The sequence below is a fragment of the Lissotriton helveticus genome, chromosome 4_1 (genome assembly GCF_964261635.1).
Source record: "Lissotriton helveticus chromosome 4_1, aLisHel1.1, whole genome shotgun sequence".
Taxonomy (NCBI): Eukaryota; Metazoa; Chordata; class Amphibia; order Caudata; family Salamandridae; genus Lissotriton; species Lissotriton helveticus.
In genome coordinates this window covers 703,953,640-703,973,461 of record NC_136063.1, presented here as the reverse complement: position 1 = coordinate 703,973,461, position 19,822 = coordinate 703,953,640, and the positions used below count along the sequence as shown (strand labels likewise).

Genomic DNA, 19,822 nt, shown 5'->3' with positions numbered 1-19,822 from the left:
GCCATCACCCTGAAAAGTCAGATGACCGCACCTAGACGTGGAGACAAAAGGCCACAGACGAAGAAACCGCTCTTTTAAAGAGCCGGTTGTGTCCAGCCTACATTGGATTGTGAACTTAGCTGCGTCTCTCCCATCAGCCATAGCTTGGGAGAATATGGTTCGAGCCTCTTCCGGAACCATGTGCAGCACCTGTGCAACCGAATCCCAAGGGAATGGGAGTAATGGCCCAAAAGGCATACAGTGTTCACAGAGCACAATGCCAGGCTGGCGGAAAAAAATATTTTAGTAACCAAGATGTTCAGCCTTTTGGATTCCCTATCCATGGGGTGGTAGGGAATGCACCAGAATTTACTTGGGAAGTAGAGGATTGGACTACCAAGCTCTCCGGGGTGGGGTGTTGGGTGAGGAATGAGGGTTCCCCTGGAACCGGATGAGGGTGGTGGGCCACTGTCTTGTTCACAGGAGACCCTGGGTAGGGCGTGAACCAGGCCCAGGCAAGACATCGATAAAGGCTTCATTAAATGGGAGAAACAGTTCTGAAGCGGTGACACCCGGTTGAAGCACCTCCGTCATGCCGGTAGTCTTGACAGACACGGAGTGAAACTGAAGGACCAGGACCTCAGCCATTCTCCTCACTACCATAGCAAAACAGGTTCCCTACTCTAAGCCAGTATCTGGGGCGGTGTCCATTCCTCTGGCATCCGCCAATTCCTCACATCAGTCCATATCAGGATCTAGAGGCTGGTATTCTTCAGGGTCTAGTGGACTCTCCCAACCTTCCCATGTCTTAGCCCATAGAGATAGGGCTCAGGCTGTGGCTTGGAAGGAATGGGACCAGTCAGCGTCTGGCAATGCCCCTCCGGCTGTATGTTCGAGTCAGGGTTAAGAATAGGGACGATGCAGTTGGAAGGTACCAGCAGTGGAAATGGCGTCAGGGAAGTTTGGGGTGTAGGGACCAGTGCCAGCCTGCATCTATCTGTGGATCCAAGGGGCCCAACTGTCGCAGATGATGTATCCACCGGCAGGAAACCAAGAGGCCCTTGCCGAACCTGCGGAGCCCGAAGGCACTCCTGCAGGATAGGCAGCGTGTATATGAGGTGCATGGCCCCATAGAATTCACAAAGTTTAGCGGGGTCGCTACAGCTCCCTGAAACTGGGGGGTACGTGGAACGAGTCCAGGCTCAACCACGAAGCCAGACTTCATGTGACAACACTCCCTCATATCGTCAAATGACTTCGACAGATGGTGCAAAGTTGAAGACCTCTTCGACTTCTTCGTCTTCTTCATCTTGTGGGACTTACCCGAGTAGGACAACAAACTGCAACGATGATCGATGGCTCGGAGATCGATCCCAGGACCTTCCTCTTAAGTGGGATTGAGACCGCTGCAGAGTCGCACATCGGGCGGCAAGGAGATCGCTCCCTCAAGGCCTTGAGGTAAATGTAAATGTCAAGGTATTTGTAGAGCGCACTGCCACCAAGCGGTTTCCTGGCGCTATTACTCATACCGCTGTGGAACCCTTCCTGGCTTTCCCTGTGAAGTGTCCACTCCTGGGCACCCCCAGGGTGAAGCCAGGCATCCTAGCGCTGTTGGGGCCGGTGTGGAGGTTAAGCAAGCTATTGCCCAGAGATGCAGCGTGGGGCCCATGATTAGAATAGGCACCGAGGCGAGAATTGTCAGGTCCGAGGAGATTGAGCCCAAGACCTGCCGAGGTGGGAATTGAACCCTGGTCCCGGGGCCAGAACTCTGCATCAGGGTCTGCCGCTCTAACCATTGAGCCACACTCCTCCACATGGTGGATTGCACGGCAATCAAGAAAGGTTTTTGCGTTGTGGCCGCAATCTAGGTACCAGAGACTGACGAGGTGTGGGGCAATCACCGACATTTACCAGTGACAGGAACCTGCTGGGCTTGAATCCAGCCTTCCTTGTTGACATCCGGGTCACACTACGAGACAACTCTCAAAAACCTCAGACAAAAAGTATTATTTTTTTTTTTACTGGGGGTAGCTCTCTCTAGTTTTGTGCTGACTGGCATGGAAAGAAAATAACTGCCGTCAGAGCGTTGGCGCCTATATAAGCGCCGCACATGTAATTGCTGATGCAACTGAAGCCACGTGGAGCCAATTGATGCCACCTACCGGCACCCAAGGGTATTGCTCACAAAACAGTTCCAGATACAGTCTGATGCCTGGGGATAATTCGAAGGTAAGGAATTTGTGGCTAGAAGTTTCTATCAGATAACCTTTTTTTTGTTTTTCAGAAACAAATTCACAAAACAGGAGTTTGCTTCTGAAAGACTAATAGCCCCCAAGGTATGGGGGTCATTATTTATTGTTTCTGTTTGTAACATTAATAAAAGCACATCCGACTGCCCACTCTAAATCTTGCTCTGGCCGCCCCCTACTCTGCTGAGCTGTCAGAGTACATTTTCTGAAAGCCGAGCCAGCAGGGGAACCGCCGTTCGAAAACTGACATCCACCGGACTCACAATTGAGCAGGTGAAATGAGGATTTGGCTGACAGAGTACACTGTCATTTTTGTAACAGAATACAGTGTTTGTGAAACACCATATCGGGCACTTCGAGTCTGAAATACACCACCAAATCAACTTTAACAGCTGGGTTATCAACACATTGTATCTCAAGAGATAAGCACAATCATAAAGAAATGGCCAGGTCTGAGTCCCTTATCTCAAACACAATACGCATGAATTTGAAGAAAGTAGGAGATCCAGGGGTGCAGATAGGCTGTGGAGAGGTCAGTGCACTTCTCCACTGAGAGCTGTAGAGTGCAATGTGATGCAGTGCGAATGCGGTGGAATGCACAAGTCAGGTTTCTCAAATGCTGTCAATAGAGACAGACACCCCTTAATATCCTTGTAAACGAGTTATCATATGTTGTCAACAGAGACAGACAATCCTTAATGTCTTTATACACTACTTTCCATAGACAGTGGTATGTCTGAAGTGAGAAGCACAAGCAGATTTGAGGCCACCTATTAAATCATATTTATGTATTAGGGATTGGCTGCGTACACAATAGAGATAACTCGGGAACTAATGAACACCGATTTACAACTGGCTTGTAACAGGCAGTCTATATTTTCTGGAGGAGGAACTAATTTCTACACTGGATGATTCATCTCTAGGTCAGAAAACTCCACAATATTTTCCCTGCCACACTATCCCGATAGCAACGGAAATTCTTTCAGTGGGGAACTTAACAATTCCACCATATATAAGACTCACTTGTAAATGAGGCCACGAGTGACCAGGTTTCCCCTGGTCTTTGATATGGAAAACGTTCAGAGTTAAAACATGAACAAAAACCAAGAAAACATGTAAGGGGTATAATTCTGTAGTGTGAATCTGTAGGAAAGTTGATGTGCATGTTAGAGCTACAACTTATCAGAAATTCCTTAGGTTAAGTATGTTATTTTGTGGTTATTCCAAAGTCAATGTTTGCGCATCACCAATTATCCAATGCCTTGGTGCCCAATTGTTGCCAACGATGACAAATTTAACAAGTAAAACACAGACTCCCATGTGAGTTGACAGTACGTTTAAAGTGATCTTTACATACTGTTGTGTGTCAAATTCACAGATAACAGCAAAGTAACTAACCTCTCTTGTCATTAGGTCCAAAGTGTCAGCTGGATATAATTCTATGAGTTGCAAGAGCCTTGGAAATTTCAATCTGGCATCTCTAGAATTCAGTTTTAAAGCTTTCATCATTTTTTCCACAACAACAGCATGGAAGTTCTGCAGGTCCACGCTGTCAAACACTGGAAAAATAATTGAATCAACACAATCACTCCAAACCTCTTTCGAGACGTGTTTTTCAGAATTTGTCATCCAATTGTGTAATGAAAAATTAATTAGAAACAAAAAAAACATGGACAGAAGAACAAACATCTCAGATTAATAGTTGCATGCAGTTTTGAGTCTGATCTGAGTTTAATGGGATAATGAAAAAATATTCAGCTGATTATTACATTGGACAAACATTTTGTTTAATCCAGACACTGAGATTTAATGTTCTTGGCCATTATAATTTGACTATGATACTGTAAAGCACTTGGAATTAATATATGGACAAAAACAAATGAATTAAAAAAATAATAACAGTTTGCATGTTTATCAAAGTTTAAAAAAATACACCATCCAAGATGATCAACGAACAGTAACAAAATATGACAACCAAAAGAGATAACAAGGTAATCCTTTATCAATTTATAAACATATGAAAACATCTAAAAAAATTGTATAATCCGTCACTGTTGGAAGTGTGCAAGTGCAATCTAAAACACAATTAAACATGCTAACATTACATACATTAAACACACTACTTGGAGAAGTGTGGCTCAATGGTTAGAACGGCAGACCCTGATGCAGAAGTCTAGCCCGGGACCAGGGTTCAATTCCCGCCTCGGCGGGTCTTGGGCTCAATTTCCTCAGACCTGATAATTCTCGCCTCGGTGCCTATTCTAATCATGGGTCCCACTCTGCAACTCTGGGCAATAGCTTGCTTAATCTCCACAATGGCCCCAACAACGCTAAGATGCCTGGCTTCACCTTGTGGCTGCCCAGGAGTGAGCACTTCACAGGGAAAAGCCAGGAAGGGTTCCACAGCGGTATGCATACAAGCGCCGAGATACCCTCATGGGTGATTTGTGCGCTATACAAGTAGTACTACTACTCAAACATCTCATGATCTACAACAGATCACAAATGCATGGAAAGTATACAAAATATTGTACTGCTTAATTGCACAAGTTACTTACCTTCGGTAACGATATATCTGTAAGAAAAAGTAGTTAGTGTTAGATTACTTACCTTAGAATATCCCCAGGCGTCAGACTGGATCCGGAAAGTTTTGCGTAGCAGTACCCCTGCGCGGTGATAGGCGTCGTCTGCGGCTCCTAGTCCGTCGACCGGCGTCGTGGTCGCCGGGATGACGTCAGAGTACTTAGACGCCGCCCTGGCGCGCTGATGTCAGTTCTTGTACATAGCTTTCTGTGCCAGGAACGCAGAGCCATGCCAGAGACCGACACCGGTGCCATGAAACTAGGGCCCTGAAAGGGATGTCCTTAACCCAAGATATCGGTTCACAGAACGGGGAGGATGGGTTTGGTGGTAAGGAATCTAACACTAACTACTGTTTCTTACAGATAGAACAATACCGAAAGTAGGTAACTTGTGCATCTGAAAGAAACAGGTTAGTGTTAGATTCCTTACCTCAGAATAGATACTCCAGCAATACCAACCCCAGTGGTGGGTCTGCGAACCAAGATCACACCAGAAAGTCCTGGAGAACGGAACGGCTGAAAAAGCCATCTCTCCGGACTTGGGTGTCCAGGCAGTAGTGTCTAGCAAGCGTGTGCAGTGAGGCCCACGTAGCTGCCTGACAGATGTCCTGCAAGGGGACTCCCCGACCCAGGCAGTAGTAGCCGCCGTGGCCCGAGTGGAATGGGCCCTCAGCCCAACAGTGGGATCCTTTCTTGCCAAGGAGTAGCATACCTTGATGCACAACACGACCCACCGAGAGATGGTCCGTTTGTGCACCGCCCGTCCCTTCTTCGCGCCCACGTAACCAACAAAGAGCTGGTCGTCCACCCGGAACTGGCGTGTGCGTTCAAGGTAGAAGGAGAGCGCACATTTTGGGTCCAGACGGTGGAGCCTCTCTTCCTCCTTCGAAGGATGTGGAGGCGGAAAGAAGGTGGGCAAGGTGATGGACTGCCGGATATGAAAGGCTGTAACCACCTTGGGCAGGAAAGAAGGACATGTTTTTAACACAACTTTGTCCGGATGGACAGAAAGGAAAGGAGGCTTAGAAGATAGAGCTTGGAGCTCACTCACTCTCCTGGCAGAGGTGATGGCAACCAGGAATGCAGTCTTAAGAATCAGAAGACGAAGAGGGCAATTGTGAAGCGGCTCAAAAGGAGCGCACATCAAATAGGTTAGAATAAGGTTCAAGTCCCACTGAGGCATCACGAACGGACCAGGAGGAAACATGTGCGTGATGCCTTTCAAGAATCTATTTACATCAGGGGACTTGAAAAGAGAAGGTTGATCAGGAAGCCTCCAGAAGGCAGAAATGGCAGGGAGGTAGCCCTTAAGAGTGCCCAGAGCAGAGCCCTGCTTGGCAAGAGAAAGAAGGAAGAGGAGAACCTCTGAAAGGGGGGCAGAGAGAGGATCCACAGCCTTTGCTGTGCACCATGCCACAAATGAACAAGTTACTTACCTTCGGTAACCATATATCTGTAAGAAACATTAGTTAGTTAGATTCCTTACCTTAGAATAACGCCCAGATGTCAGACTGGATCCGGAAATGTTTGCATAGCAGGACCCCTGCGCGTCGGTAGGCGTAGTCTGCGGATCCGTGTCTGTCATCGACACCGGGATGACGTCGTCGGAGTACTTAGACGCCGTCCTCGCGCGCTGACGCCAGTTCTTATACACAGATTTTCCGCGCCAGAAACGCAGAGCCATGATAAAAACCAACACTGGTGCCATGAAAACTAGGGCCCTGAAAGGGATGACTTTAACCCTAGATATCGGTTCGCAGAACGGGTAGGATGGGTGGGGCGGTAAGGAATCTATCTAACTAATGTTTCTTACAGATATATCGTTACCGAAGGTAAGTAACTTGTTTATCTGAAAGAAACACGTTAGTTAGATTCCTTACTTTAGAATAGATGTGTAGGAAGGTGGATATCTGACTTTATGGTTACCCCAACTTTTTGCCTTGTGTTTTGCTAGTTTTCAACTTCGTTGGCCTGGGATCCTGCTATTCAGGGCCCCAGGCTATCTGCTCTCTCTATAAATTGGACTCCATGTACTTTAGGTACATACCAAATTGGATATTGGGTCACCTCTGTGAGCCCCTGTATAGTGTACCATAGGTACCCAGGGCATAGGTGCATCCAAAGCCTACCAGGGGCTGAAGCATGCATCATGCCAGCCCTGGCTGGCCATTAAAACTGACACCACAGGCTGATCACTCAGCATGGGTAAGGTGGTGTAATCACTCCTTACTTAGATATAGTATGCCTATATTTACCCACATATATAGACACATATACACCTATAAGTCACTCCTATGGTAGGCCTCGGCAATCCTGGAGGCAGAGTGCTTGGTTTTATGAGAGCATCGCCGTCGGCGTCAGCCGCATGAGCTGAGCCCCTCTGCAGCTTTCAAAAGCATGTCCTTATAGCTGTTCTATGATATAGCCATACCATATACTCTTAAGTGCATTATAATCCTCACGGTTAATGCTAACTTTGGTTTGGTGTTGGACTTGGCCCTTCTGGCAGGTTCACCCCTGAACTTTTTGCTGTTAATTGTTGTGAGAAGTTGGCCTGATATATGATGCTCACTAGTTCTAGTGATTACCTTGTATCAGTCCAAACAACCCTTATGGTGATTGGTTGTAAGTCAACCTTATAGACCAGCTACCCTAATGGTAGCGTGGACAAAGCAGTCTTAGGCTAAACTCTTTTGGCATGTGAAGACAGCTGTTTTACCACATATAACCCCTTGAATACCAGATGAAAGGACACCACACAGGTTGTTATGAAAATAAACAATATATTTATTATTAACAAACACCTCTGAACTCTTTATGAGATCAGAGGGCTAAGCACATAACAATACTCTTCAGAAAAATACAGTAAGTCGCACAAATTACAATGGTGCCCTAGGGGCACGGCAAACCATATACTAAGTAAATGGGTTAAGTAAAACGATAGAGGAAATGAAGCTGCCCAGAGGCTGTAGGATCGCTGGGACTACACTACCCTAACCTTAGGTAAGGTGCAGGAGGCCCACGGGACACGTGAGCAGAGTGTGAACTCACACGCGAGATGCAGAACAGAGTCAATGGGCACAACAAATTACGAAAAGGTAAGTAAAAGACAGTTACGACTAGTTACGACTAAAACGAGAGGATACCTGGACACTAGGAGAGTCAATCTACCTATGAGCACCGAAATGCTCTCGTTACCTCACCCACGGGCTGCGGGTGCATAGGTGTGAAAGTGTGTCGGGTTTCCGCGTTGAAGTCAATGGAGCCTTGAAGAAAGATGCTGCAGGCGACCAGGAGGAGGATGTCCGGAGCGATCCAAGGGTGGATCGAGGAAGATGAGGACCTGAAAGTAGAGGGGACAATGTTCAAAGTCACTAGCCAGTGACCGGTGTGGAACCAGGAAGGAACCAGATGCTGTTGTCGCGATCAGGTGAAGAGTGGACGCTTGACTCTGCAGCCACGTGGACCAGGAGGTGTCTTCGACGACCAGGATGGAGGCACGAGCTGTCCCACGCAGGCTCTCGCTGTCGGCGGTGTCTGAACCGGATTCGGAGTCAACAGGCCTTGGCAAAGGCAACCCACGCGGTGAGTGAAGATGGCGTCTGGTGCGGACCAGGAGGGTCCGGGGTGCTTCTCTTTTGGAAGGAAGCAAGGGCCAGTCTGGAGCAACCAGACCAGCGGTGTAGATTTCTTGGGTCGTTGTCTAGGAGGCCACTAGCCAGCCGGCAAATGACCAGACAACGCGTCGAGCAGCAATCAAGCAAAAGGGCCCCACGCAGATCTCGTGGATGCTGGGGGGCTGGTCTTCGGTGCAGGAGCTGCTCGGGGCTGGGGCTTCTCAATCCCCAAAGCACTTACTCGAGGGTGCCTCAAAAGTCGTGCTGGAAGCGAAGTGCAGTTTCTTCAAGATGGCCGGGCCCACGTGTCTCGTCGTACCCACGGATCTCAGCTGTCTGGCAGATGTGGGTAGAGGTCGGAGAGGTCTGGAAGTCCGGGTCTCGTCGGGCTCTGAGGTCTGGTTCCGGCAGGAAGGACGACAAAGTGAACCGCTAGGACGCTTGATGGGGCCTGCAGTTGCAGGGTGGTCACTCCTTGGCCACAAGGGAGATTCTTCAGTCTTCTGTGGAGCAGAACGACGAAGTCCAGAGTTTCTTCTTGTCAAGTTTCAATTCAGGATAATCTAATTTGGAATGGGACCAGCTCCTACATTTATCCTGCTAAAGGGGGCTGTACTGTGACTAGATCCCTCCTATGAGTGGGACCAGGAAGGGGGGTGGTTACACCCTCTAGCCTTTGTCCGGTTTCGCGCCAGAGCTGGAGTGCCCCAGCAACTGGTTTGAACCGGGGTATGCACAGGGACACCTTGTGTGCCCCACGCATGTCTCATTCCTTTCAGCCTGTCCTACCTCAATACACAAAATCCTGTCTGGGGTGGTGCTAGCACCTCCCAAGGCAGGAATCCCTTAGTCCAGGCCTCCGCTGCTGGAAGGACTCCCAGCAGCAGGAGGTCAGACTTGTGTCTGTGGTGGCAGCATCCATTTTGTGATGCTAAGGCTCGGGTTAACTTTAACCGGGGTTCTCAGTTACATACATGTTGTGTCCTTCTAAAAGGGTGGAATGCTACCCCCGTCGCCAGAACTGGCCAGGGGGTAGTATTCCAATTCGTAGGGCACCTTGCTCGACATGTTTTGATAATGCTATGCCAAAGTTAGCAATAGCCGCAAGGATTATAATGCACTTAAGAGTATATAGTATAGCGTTATCATGAAAACAGCTAAAGGACTTGGTTCCGAAAGCTGCAGACAGGCTCAGCTCATGCTAGAGCACCATCTCACATAATTCCAGGCCCACTGCCTTCAGGATTGATAAGGCCTGCCATAGGAGTAACTTATAGGAATCTATGTGTCCATTTTGGGGTTAGATATAGGTATACTATATCTACAGCAAAGGGTGATTACACCACCTTGCCCCAGCTGTTTTACCAGACAGTTGTGTCTGTTTAGATGGCCAGCCAGGGGTGGCATAATACATGCTGCAGCCGCTGGTAGGCCTTGAGTACACTTTTGCCCTGGGTACCTATGGTACACTATACAGGGACTTACAAGAGTGACCCAATACCAATTGGTAAATGCACCTAAAGTACATGTGGTCCATTTTAACAGAGAGCAGATAGCCTGGGGTCCTGAATAGCAGGATCCCAGGCCAACTAAGTCGAAAACCAGCTAAACACCAGGCAAAAAGTTGGGGGTAACCATCGTCAGATATCCACCTTCCTACAATTGTGACTTGGTGTTAGTGATTTTTGGCTTCTGCGCACTTTACCACTGTGTCCCAGGATAAAGAGCCTGCGTGTGGTGAGGCTGGCCTGTCCTCCCATAGGAATGCATGGGGAATGTATGTGTCAATGTTAGTTCCTGATGTGTGAGGAGTGCAGGCTCGAGTTTGGTATGTGCGAACTCGTGAGATTGAATGCTGCGCGATGATATGTGCGGCATTCATGTGTCTAGTGTGGACGGGCCACTTCTAGAAGTTGTTCTGTCTGTGCAGTGACTGGCTGGCTTGTGATTGGCTGGAGCTGGCTGGTGTGCCCGACTCTAGGAGTCAGGATGGGTCTGCCCCGGTGGTGAATGGGAGATCTGCATGTTGATGGCCGGGGAGGAGTGCACCTGGGCCCTGAATAGGGCTGGGCTTTCCCCTCACAATTCTGGCTCCACCCCCTGTGGTGTGTCTGATGTCCCTGACCCATCCTGTGAATAGGAAGAGGGGCTGAGCAAAACAAAGTGCTCATGAACCAGTTGTATCTGGTTCGCCCCTTGCCTGCACCTTTGTAGACAAAGGATTTCTCTGTATAAAAAAGGGGCTGTGACCCCATGAAAATGTTCTTGTTTCCTGACTTGAATCTACCAGGGGCGTGCTGCTGCTGGGGCCCAGGGGAAGGCTTGCCTCCCTGGGCCCTGCCTAGCCCCTGGATGCCTGGAGGACTCTTCTACTTTTTGGATTCCTGACAGAGGGGGCTTGCTGCTGGTGGGGTCCAGGAGGGACCGCCATGGGGGCTGTCTCCTTGCTGGAGTGCCCTGTGTGCTGGCCCCTGGGCCCTGCATTGCCTCCCTGACCTCCAGGACCGGTTTCTTTGCTGTTGCCTTTGCCCAAGGAATTGATGCTGTGTGTGGGCGCCCTGGGAGCGTTGGGCTCCTTTCTCCTGTGGCCCTGTGAGAGGGAATCCCGAGTGTAGGGATTCCCCCTGTGGCCCCTTCATAGCGGGTGCCCACCCGGCTTCTACTTTTATTTTATTCACCGAGGGAGCCTACCCCTCGTGTTGGCCCCCGAGCAGTCACCGCCGTGGCCAGGCCGAAGACAGGAAGTCAGGGGTCCAGGCGCCTGGAGCGGGGCGGGACTTCAGCTTGCTTGCAGGAAGTCCCGCCCGCCGCTGCGCCACGATTGGCTGCCCGCCGCCAAGAGAGGAAGAGGAGCAACCAAGATGGCGTCGCCGGTTCCAGCAGGGCTCCCGTGTGCTGGAGAGAGCCCTGCCGGTGGACCATAAAGCCCCGGGTCCCAGGAGGGGGCCCGGGTGAATTGAAGGTGGCGGCCGAGGCCGCCAATAGTAGTGGGGGGCTCCCAGGGATCCCGGAAAGCCCCGCAGATAAGTGCCGCTATCCGGAGGAGCCCCCACCAGAGGAAGAAGCCCGGTGAGTGAGAACGGCTGGGGGGGTTCCGGGCGGCTAAGTAGTGGTGCCGGTTTTAAGGCCCCGTAAGTAGGGGGCATGTAGGGTGGCCCCGGATGGCAGTGGGCCGCCCCCACGTTGTACTGGTCACTTCCCGAGCCTGATGGCTCCAACGAGGCCACAGTTGTTTCCGGAGCCAGAGGGTTCCCAGAGGCAGTTTATGTAGTCACCGAGCCCCGTGTGGCTCCACCGTTTGGTGCATTATTCCCCCCAGAGCCTAGAGGGCTCCCCCAAAATGCACATGATTTATTCAGAGCCTAGAGGGCTCCCCAATGCTTGGCGCAGTTTTGTTTCTAAGGGCCAGTGAGGGCCCATGTCGCAGTTTGATTCTACAGCTGCCCAGCAATTAGCGGGCAGCTGCACCGTTTAGGTATTTTGCTTCCTAGGGACTTGCTGTATGTGACTTAGGAGTGAGGCGCACTCCTTCGCCGCTACTTTGGCCTTCCCCAGCTGTGCAGCACTTAGTGCCAGCTGCAGCGTTTAGGCCTTGTTCTTGTCCCTCAGCTGCCCAGCAAGTAGTGGGCAGCTGCTTCGTGTAGGTATTGGCGCAGTGGCGCAACCTGGACCTTGATGTGAGTTCTGTGCTAATTGTGATTTATGTGCTTCTTAGGGTGCTAGGAAATGTACTGTGTGTAGAATGTTTTGCGCACCCTGTTCTGATACCTCTGAATGTGTCTTCATGCATCATGTGGCTTACCTACACCTCTGAATGTGTCTTCATGCATCATGTATCTTACCTACACCTCTGAATGTGTTTTCATGCATCATGTGTGAAGCTTCTGCTTGTTCTATGTTCTAAGTGCTAGTTCTACCAAGTGCTTTTTCCCCGACAGTGGTCCATGTGGCCCTGTCCTATATGTACACAATCCCCTGTAAATTCTGCCCGTGCCAGTGGCACACTGTACATTGTGTGTTTCTTATCTAATGTGTTTGGTATAATACAAAGGCTATTTTAATATATAACCTTGTGTGGAGTTCCGTTTGTGGGGGGCCTGGGATGTTGTTGCTGGTGGGTGTGTGCGCAAACACTTTACACATTGCCTCTGAGATAAGACTGACTGCTCGTGCCAAGCTACCAAGGGGGTGAGCAGGGGTTATCTTTGGCGGGTAACTTCCTTGCCCTGACTAAAGTGGTGGTTTCTACCTGGCTTTGGCGCAAGCCTCAGCCAACCATAAATCCAATTTCTAACATTTGGCTTTATCAAAACATGTTGTGTAAGGTGTCAAACACTTTGGAATACTACCCCCCGCCAATTCTGGCGGCGGGGGTAGCATTCCACCCTTGTAGAGGGAAAAGACATGTATGTTACTGCTTTACCCGGTTAAAGTTAAACAGAGCCTCAGCATCACAAAATAGATGCTGCTGCCACAGACACGAGTCTGACCTCCTGCAGCTGGGGGAAACTCCAGCAAGGGAGGCATGGACAATAGGTTTCCTGTCGAGGGAGGTGCTAGCACCTCCCCAGCCAGCCTGTAGTGTATTGGGGCAGGTGGGTTGAATGGAAAGATGCTTTTCCAGACACTGCCTGGGACACACAAGGTGCTCCATGCATAGCCCGGTTCAAACCAGTTACTGGGGCACTTCAGCCCCGCTCTGGCGCAAAACTGGACAAAGGGAAAGGGGTGCAACCACCCCCTTCCCAGGTCCACCCATAGGAGGGACCTAGCAGGTAATCCAGCCCCTGAAATCAGTATAAAGATAGGAGCTGTGTCTACAGACATTAGATTATCCTGGAATGAAACTCTGAAACGAAACTCTTGGACCTTCGACATTCTATACCGACTAGAAGACTGAAGACATCTCCCTTGTGGTCAAGGAGTGACCACCCTGTGCAAACAGGCACCACCAGTAACTTTCCGGTCTGCTTTGTCAACGCTCCCGACGGATCACGAAGACTCAACGACTCAGGAACTGGACTCTCAAACTTCTCTGACTCCAACCCACATCCACAGCAAAGCTGAGACCCGTGGCAGACACGAGAGACGTGGGACCGGACACCCTGGAAATCCTGCATTTTGCTAACTGCATAGACTCCTGAGGTAACTCTTAGTTGTGCATTGGGGTACGAGAAGCCCCAGACCAAAACGCCATTTGCACCGAAGCTGAGCCCTCCACATCCACGAGTGCAGCTTCGGGCCCGCTCTTGCATTTCAGCTCAACGCGTCTTCCCGGTTGGTAGCCCGTTGGCTAGTGAGCCCTCTGAAGACGAACCTTTGAAACTAAACTGCTTTCCTGGTTGCTCCAGCTTCCCTACAAAGGAGAAGCTCCCCAAACCTTGCTGGTCTGACCTGAAGTCAATTTTCACTTCCTGCGTGGATTGCGTTTGCCAAGGCTTGTTGGGTCCAATCCAGATACCGACACCGCAGTCAACTAGATCCTTCGTGGGACAGCTCGAATCCAGCTCCTGGTCATCGTCGACAACTCCTGGTCCTCATGGCTGCAGAAACAAGCTTCACCTCTTCACCTGATTGCATCACGACATCGCCTGGTTCCTTCCTGGTCACTGGCTAGTGACCCAGACTCTGTCCCCTCTGCTTTCAGGCTCTTCAGTTCTTCAATCCACCCTTGGATCCACCCGGACACTCTTCCTTTGGCCGCCTGCAGCACTTCTTTTGCAGATCTCCATTGAAAGCATCGACGAAACCCGACACGAAAAGACACCTATGCACCCGGCTTCCCTGGGTGAGGTAACTCGAGTACTCCGGTGCTCCCGTGGGTATTGACTCTCCAAGTGTCCTAGTTTAGAGGGGTTTTGTCGTAGTCCATCCAGAAGTGCCCTAAAACAGTAACTTTGTAACGTCTTTGTTTTCTATTATAAGTCAATGGTAACTCGCGACTGTGTTGCCACACTGCACGCGTCTCCCGTGGGTCTCCTACTTCCTAACTTTTGGTTGTTTAGTGTAGCCCCAGCGACTCCCTAGGCCTATTTACTATTCCTGAAGTGGTTCTTATACCACTTACTTAGTATATGGTTTGTGAGGCCCCTAGGGCAAAACTGTATTTGTGAAACTTATCGTATGCTAATTGAGTAACTTGTGATGTACTTCAATGTCTGACCTCATAAAGAGTGTAGAGGGGTTGTGTTAGAAATACATACATTTATATTTGATATATACCTTGTGTGGTGTCCTTTCATTTGGTATTCAAGGGATTCTAATTGGTAAAACTGCTTGCTTTACATGCTCTTTGAAGTCTTAGCCTATGACTGCTGGTCCATGCTACCACTAGGATAGCTTGTCTATAAGGTTGACTTTACAACCACCATCAATAAGGGTTGTTTAGACTGGTGCAAGGTGCCCACTACAATAGTGGACATCATATGCCAGGCTAACTTCTCACAAAATACTCCAGCAATACGAACCCCGGTGGTGGGTCTGCGAACCAAGATCACACCAGAAAGTCCTGGAGAACGGAACAGCCAAAGAAGCGATCTCTCCGGACTTGGCTGTCCAGGCAGTAGTGTCTAGCAAACGTGTGCAGCGAGGCCCACGTAGCTGCCTGACAGACGTCCTGCAAGGGGACTCCCTGACCCAGGGCAGTCGAAGCGACCGTAGCCCGAGTGGAATGGGCTCTCAGCCCAACAGGAGGCTCTTTTTTCGCCAAGGAGTAGCAAACCTTGATGCACAAGACGACCCACCGAGAGATGGTTCGTTTGTGCACCGCCCGTCGCTTCTTCTCGCCCACATAACCAACAAAGAGTTGGTCATCCACCCGGAACTGCCGTGTGTGGTCCAGATAGAAAGAGAGCGCACGTTTTGGGTCCAGACGGTGGAGCCTCTCTTCCTCCTTCGAGGGATGCGGAGGCGCAAACAAGGTGGGCAAGGTGATAGACTGTCCGATGTGCAAGGCTGTGACTACCTTGGGCAGGAAAGAGGGACGCGTTTTTAAAACAACCTTATCCGGATGGACAGAAAAGAAAGGAGGTTTAGAAGAAAGAGCCTGGAGCTCACTCACTCTCCTGGCAGAGGTGATGGCAACCAGGAATGCAGTCCTAAGAGTTAGAAGATGAAGAGGGCAATTGTGAAGTGGCTCGAAAGGAGCGCACATCAAAAAAGTCAGAACCAGGTTCAAGTCCCACTGAGGCATCACGAAAGGAACAGGAGGAAACATGTGTGTGATGCCCTTCAAGAATCTATTTACAACCGGGGACTTGAAAAGAGAAGGCTGAACAGGAAGCCCTAAGAAGGCCGAAATGGCAGAGAGGTAGCCCTTGGTAGTGCCCAGAGCGGAGCCCTGCTGGGCAAGAGAAAGAGGAGAACCTCTGAAAAAGGGGAAGAAAGGGGATCCACAGCCTTTGCTGTACACCATGCCACAAACTTGTTCCACCTGCAGGCGTATACCGTTTTTGTGGAGGGACGCCTGGCTGCCAGAATGACATCACAGACTTCAGGAGGCAAGTCAAATGGCCTCAACTGGCGCCGATCAAACTCCACACATGGAGGTGGAGGCTGGACAGGTTCGGGTGGAGGACCGTCCCCTGCTGCTGAGACAGAAGGTCCTCCTGAAGAGGCAGATGAATCGGGGGATCGACAGACATGCGGAGTAGCTCTGGATATCAAAATCTTTGTGCCCAGTCCAGAGCCACAAGGATAACCTGGGCCTGGTCGCGCCTGATCTTCTTCAGCACTCCGGGCAGAAGTGGTATAGGCGGAAAGGCGTACAACAGACCGCAACTCCACTAGCGACAAAAAGCGTCTCCGAGTGAGTGCCGCCTTAGAAATTCCAACGCGCAGAACTGATGACATTGCGAGTTCTCTTATGTTGAGAATAGATCTAACCAAGGCTCTCCCCACTGCCGAAAGAGGCCTTGCACCACTTCCGAGTTCAGATGCCATTCGTGATCCATCATGCACCGACGGCTGAGTTCGTCCGCTCTGGCGTTCAAGGAACCTGCCAGGTGTTAAACCACCAGGGTGAAGCCTTGGTGTTCCAGCCATTGCCAGAGGCGCAGAGCCTCCTGGCAAAGGGTCCATAACCCCACCCGCCCTGTTTGTTGCAGTACAACATGGCGGTGGTGTTGTCTGTGAACACCTGCACTACACTTCCCCGGACAGAGGGATGGAATGCCTGGAGTGCAAGCCGGATGGCCCGCAGCTCCAGAACGTTGATGTGTAGCCGGGACACCACCGGAGACCAGAGTTCTCTGATCTCCTTCTCTCCCATGTGGCCCCCCAGTCCAGTAGGGACGCATCCGTCACAACTACGTGCTTTGGTTGGGGAAGGGAGAGGGATCTGACGCTGACCCAATCGCGGTCCGTGAGCCACCAATGCAACTGTCTCGTAGAGCCCTCCGAGATCAGGACATGGTCGGACAGGTTGTCCTGATGCTGGGCCCACTGAAACTTCAGGTCCCACTGCAGAGCCCGCATCTGCCACCTGGCGTGATGCACCAGAAGGATGCAGGAGGCCATCAGCCCCAGAAGCCACAGCGTCAACCTGACCGAGACCTGGGATACAGGCTGAAAGATTGGAATCAGAGCCTGAATATCCCGAACCCGCTGTTCGGGAGGATAAACCTGAAACTGCGCCGAATCCAGAACTGCTCCGATGAAGAGGAGCCTTTGAGAGGGATACAGGTGTGACTTCGGCACATTGATGGAAAACCCCAGCAAGTGCAGGAGGTCAGCCGTAGTCTGGAGGTGGCTGGCGACTGTCTGGGGCGAGCCCGCCTTCAACAACTAGTCGTCGCGGTAGGGGAAGACTGACCCCCCATAACCTGTGTAGATGAGCTGCGACCACCGCCATCAATTTCGTGAATACCCGTGGGGTGCTGGTAAGGCCAAAGGGGAGCACGGTGAATTGGAAGTGCTTGTGGCCTACCATGAACCGCAGGTAACGCCGGCAGGACGGGGATGTGGAAATACGCGTCCTGCAAGTCCAACGCTACCATCCAGTCTCCGGGGTCCAGGGCAGCTAAGACCTGAGCCAGAGTCAGCATCTTGAACTTCTCCTTCCGGAGGAAGCCGTTGACGTTCCGCAGGTCCAAGATAGGGCGTAGGCCCCCTTTGTCCTTCTTGGGAACCAGAAAGTAGTGGGAATAACAACCACACCCTACTTCTGGCCCAGGAACACGCTTGATGGCCCCCTTGGCCAAGAGGGCCGATACTTCGTCTTGCAGAAGTTGCAAGTGATCCCCCGACACGCGGTGGTACTGCGGTGGCATGGCTGGAGGGGGTCACCCCGAAGGGGAGGGTGTAGCCCCTTTGGACGATTTGCAGCACCCACCTGTCCGATGTGATGGTATGCCAGTGGAGGAGGCGATGGAGGACCCTGCCCCCCACTGGCGTCGAATGGGCCTGAAAGCTAGGACTAGGAAGGGTTTGAGGCAGATGCTGCGGGGGTGGATGTGGGCTGGCCTCGCCGTTGTCCCCTGGCACCGCCACGGCGGTTACCACGTCCGCCGCCGCGCTGGATGTTAGACTGCGACCCGTGGCTGGCAGGACGTGAAGGGGCTCCCCTTCCTTTGCCACGAAAGGAGCGAAAGGCAGACTGCTGCTGACGCTGGCCCGAGAGGCCCAAGGACTTGGCCGCAGCCCTGGAGTCCTTGAAGCGTTCAAGCGCATGATCTGCCTTGCCACGAAAGAGGTGGCTGCCATCAAACGGCATGTCCATGAGGGTGTTCTGGACATCAGTCGAGAAGTTGGCGGACCTGAGCCAGGCGTGGCGGCGAACCGCCACCGTCGTTGACATCCTCCTGCCCAGTGAGTCCGTGGTTTCCAGCCCACATCGAATGGAATACCGCGCTGCGTCTCGTCCCTCCGCGAGGGTTTGAGCCAGCTTCTCCCGGGCCTCCTCCGGGCACTCTGGCAGCACGGCCGCAACCGTAACCCACAGAGAGTGGGTATAACGGCTCAAAAGGCAAGCGGTGTTGACTGACCGCAACCCACAACTGAGGGATGAGAACAGTTTCTTACCAAACTGTTCATACCTTTTGGATTCCCGATCTGGGGGTGCAATCGGGAATACGGATTGGGAAGTAGAGCCCTGGATAACCAGGCTCTCGGGGTGGGGTGGGTGGACAGGAAGCTAGGGTCGCCCGGAGCTGGGCGCCTGGCGACGTTCCTATCTACAGAGGGGCCTTTAGCGGGGCTGGACCAGGTGCCCAACAGGACGTTCATGAGAGCCTCAAACGGCAGCAGAGGCTCCGGAGAGCCTGTCTGTGGTTTAAGGACCTCAGTAAGGATATTAGATCTCACAGTAGCGACGGGGAGCGTAAGCGCCAAGGCCTTGGCTGCCCGCGTCAGCACCACACTATAAGCAGCCCCCTCCTCCGTAGCCACGGTAGGAGGGGAGACAAAACCAGTGCCAGGTGATGTGTGGAGACCACTGGCCTCCCCTAGCTCCTCTGTCCGGTCCTGAAAGGACTGACACTCACGTGTCAGAGGGTCCTCGGACCCCTCACAATCCTCCTTGTCCTCCATCTCCTGAAATTCAGGGTCAAAGGATGGAGCCGGATCAAAGAAGAAGTGTTCTTCAGCTGGCGTCGAATGCAGCGTCGGTCGACGCCGGATCCGGACCGAGGGAGGGATCGGGGATGGCACCGTGCAGGGACGGTGCCGGGGGCGACACCCTGGGGGTCGACGCCGGCAGGGTCGTAAGGTCGACCAGCGGCGACCCGGATCTGGAACCGGATCCAGCGGGGGCCTGCGGTGTCCGGACCGAAGTCGCCGATGGCGCCTGGCCCGAAGCAACCGCCCCGCATGGACTCCCAGTCAGGGCCGCAGGGCCCGGAGGCGCTCCCGCGGGACCCAAAGGAGGAGAGAGGGACCTCATGGCCAGGAGGAAGGTCTCGATCTCCTCCGGTGTCACGTTCAGCCCAGGCACCGGCGGGTATGGAGCTGGCCGAGGCGCCTGCGGCTCCGGCGGAGCCGTGGGGGCGGTGTCACCCGAACCCCCGGCCACATCGTGCGAGCGTCGGGTGGAGTCGGAAGAGCGATGTCATCTCTTTGACTTCTTGTGCCTCTTTCCTGAGGACTTGGAGCCCGACGAATGATGTGGACTCGCCGAGCTTCGATGACTGTGGCCACACGACCGGTCCCTCGACCCCCCTCCTGGACCGGGACCTTGAGCGGCGCGGGGCCGACTGCCGGAGCTCGAGACGCTTACGGGACCGCTCCCGCCTAGCCTTTGACGTCAAGGCCCGGCAGTCGGGGCACGACCGTTCGTCGTGGTCGGCCCCAAGGCAATACAGGCACCGGCGGTGGGGATCGGTAACCGTCATCCGTCGGGCGCAGTCGGTACAGGGCTTGAGCCCGGGCATCCCTACCTGCACCGAGAGTCGATGAAGAC

General features: G+C 52.1%; 1 protein-coding gene across 1 annotated transcript in view; it reads right to left on the bottom strand.

Moving 5' to 3' along the window:
• Positions 1 to 19,822, bottom strand: part of PRKDC (protein kinase, DNA-activated, catalytic subunit) — a 3,158,350-nt gene that overhangs the window by 744,551 nt on the left and 2,393,977 nt on the right. Inside the window, exon 73 of the mRNA XM_078687323.1 lies at positions 3,627 to 3,787. Coding sequence (XP_078543449.1) covers positions 3,627 to 3,787 — 161 coding nt within the window. The remainder of the gene's footprint in view (positions 1 to 3,626; positions 3,788 to 19,822) is intronic.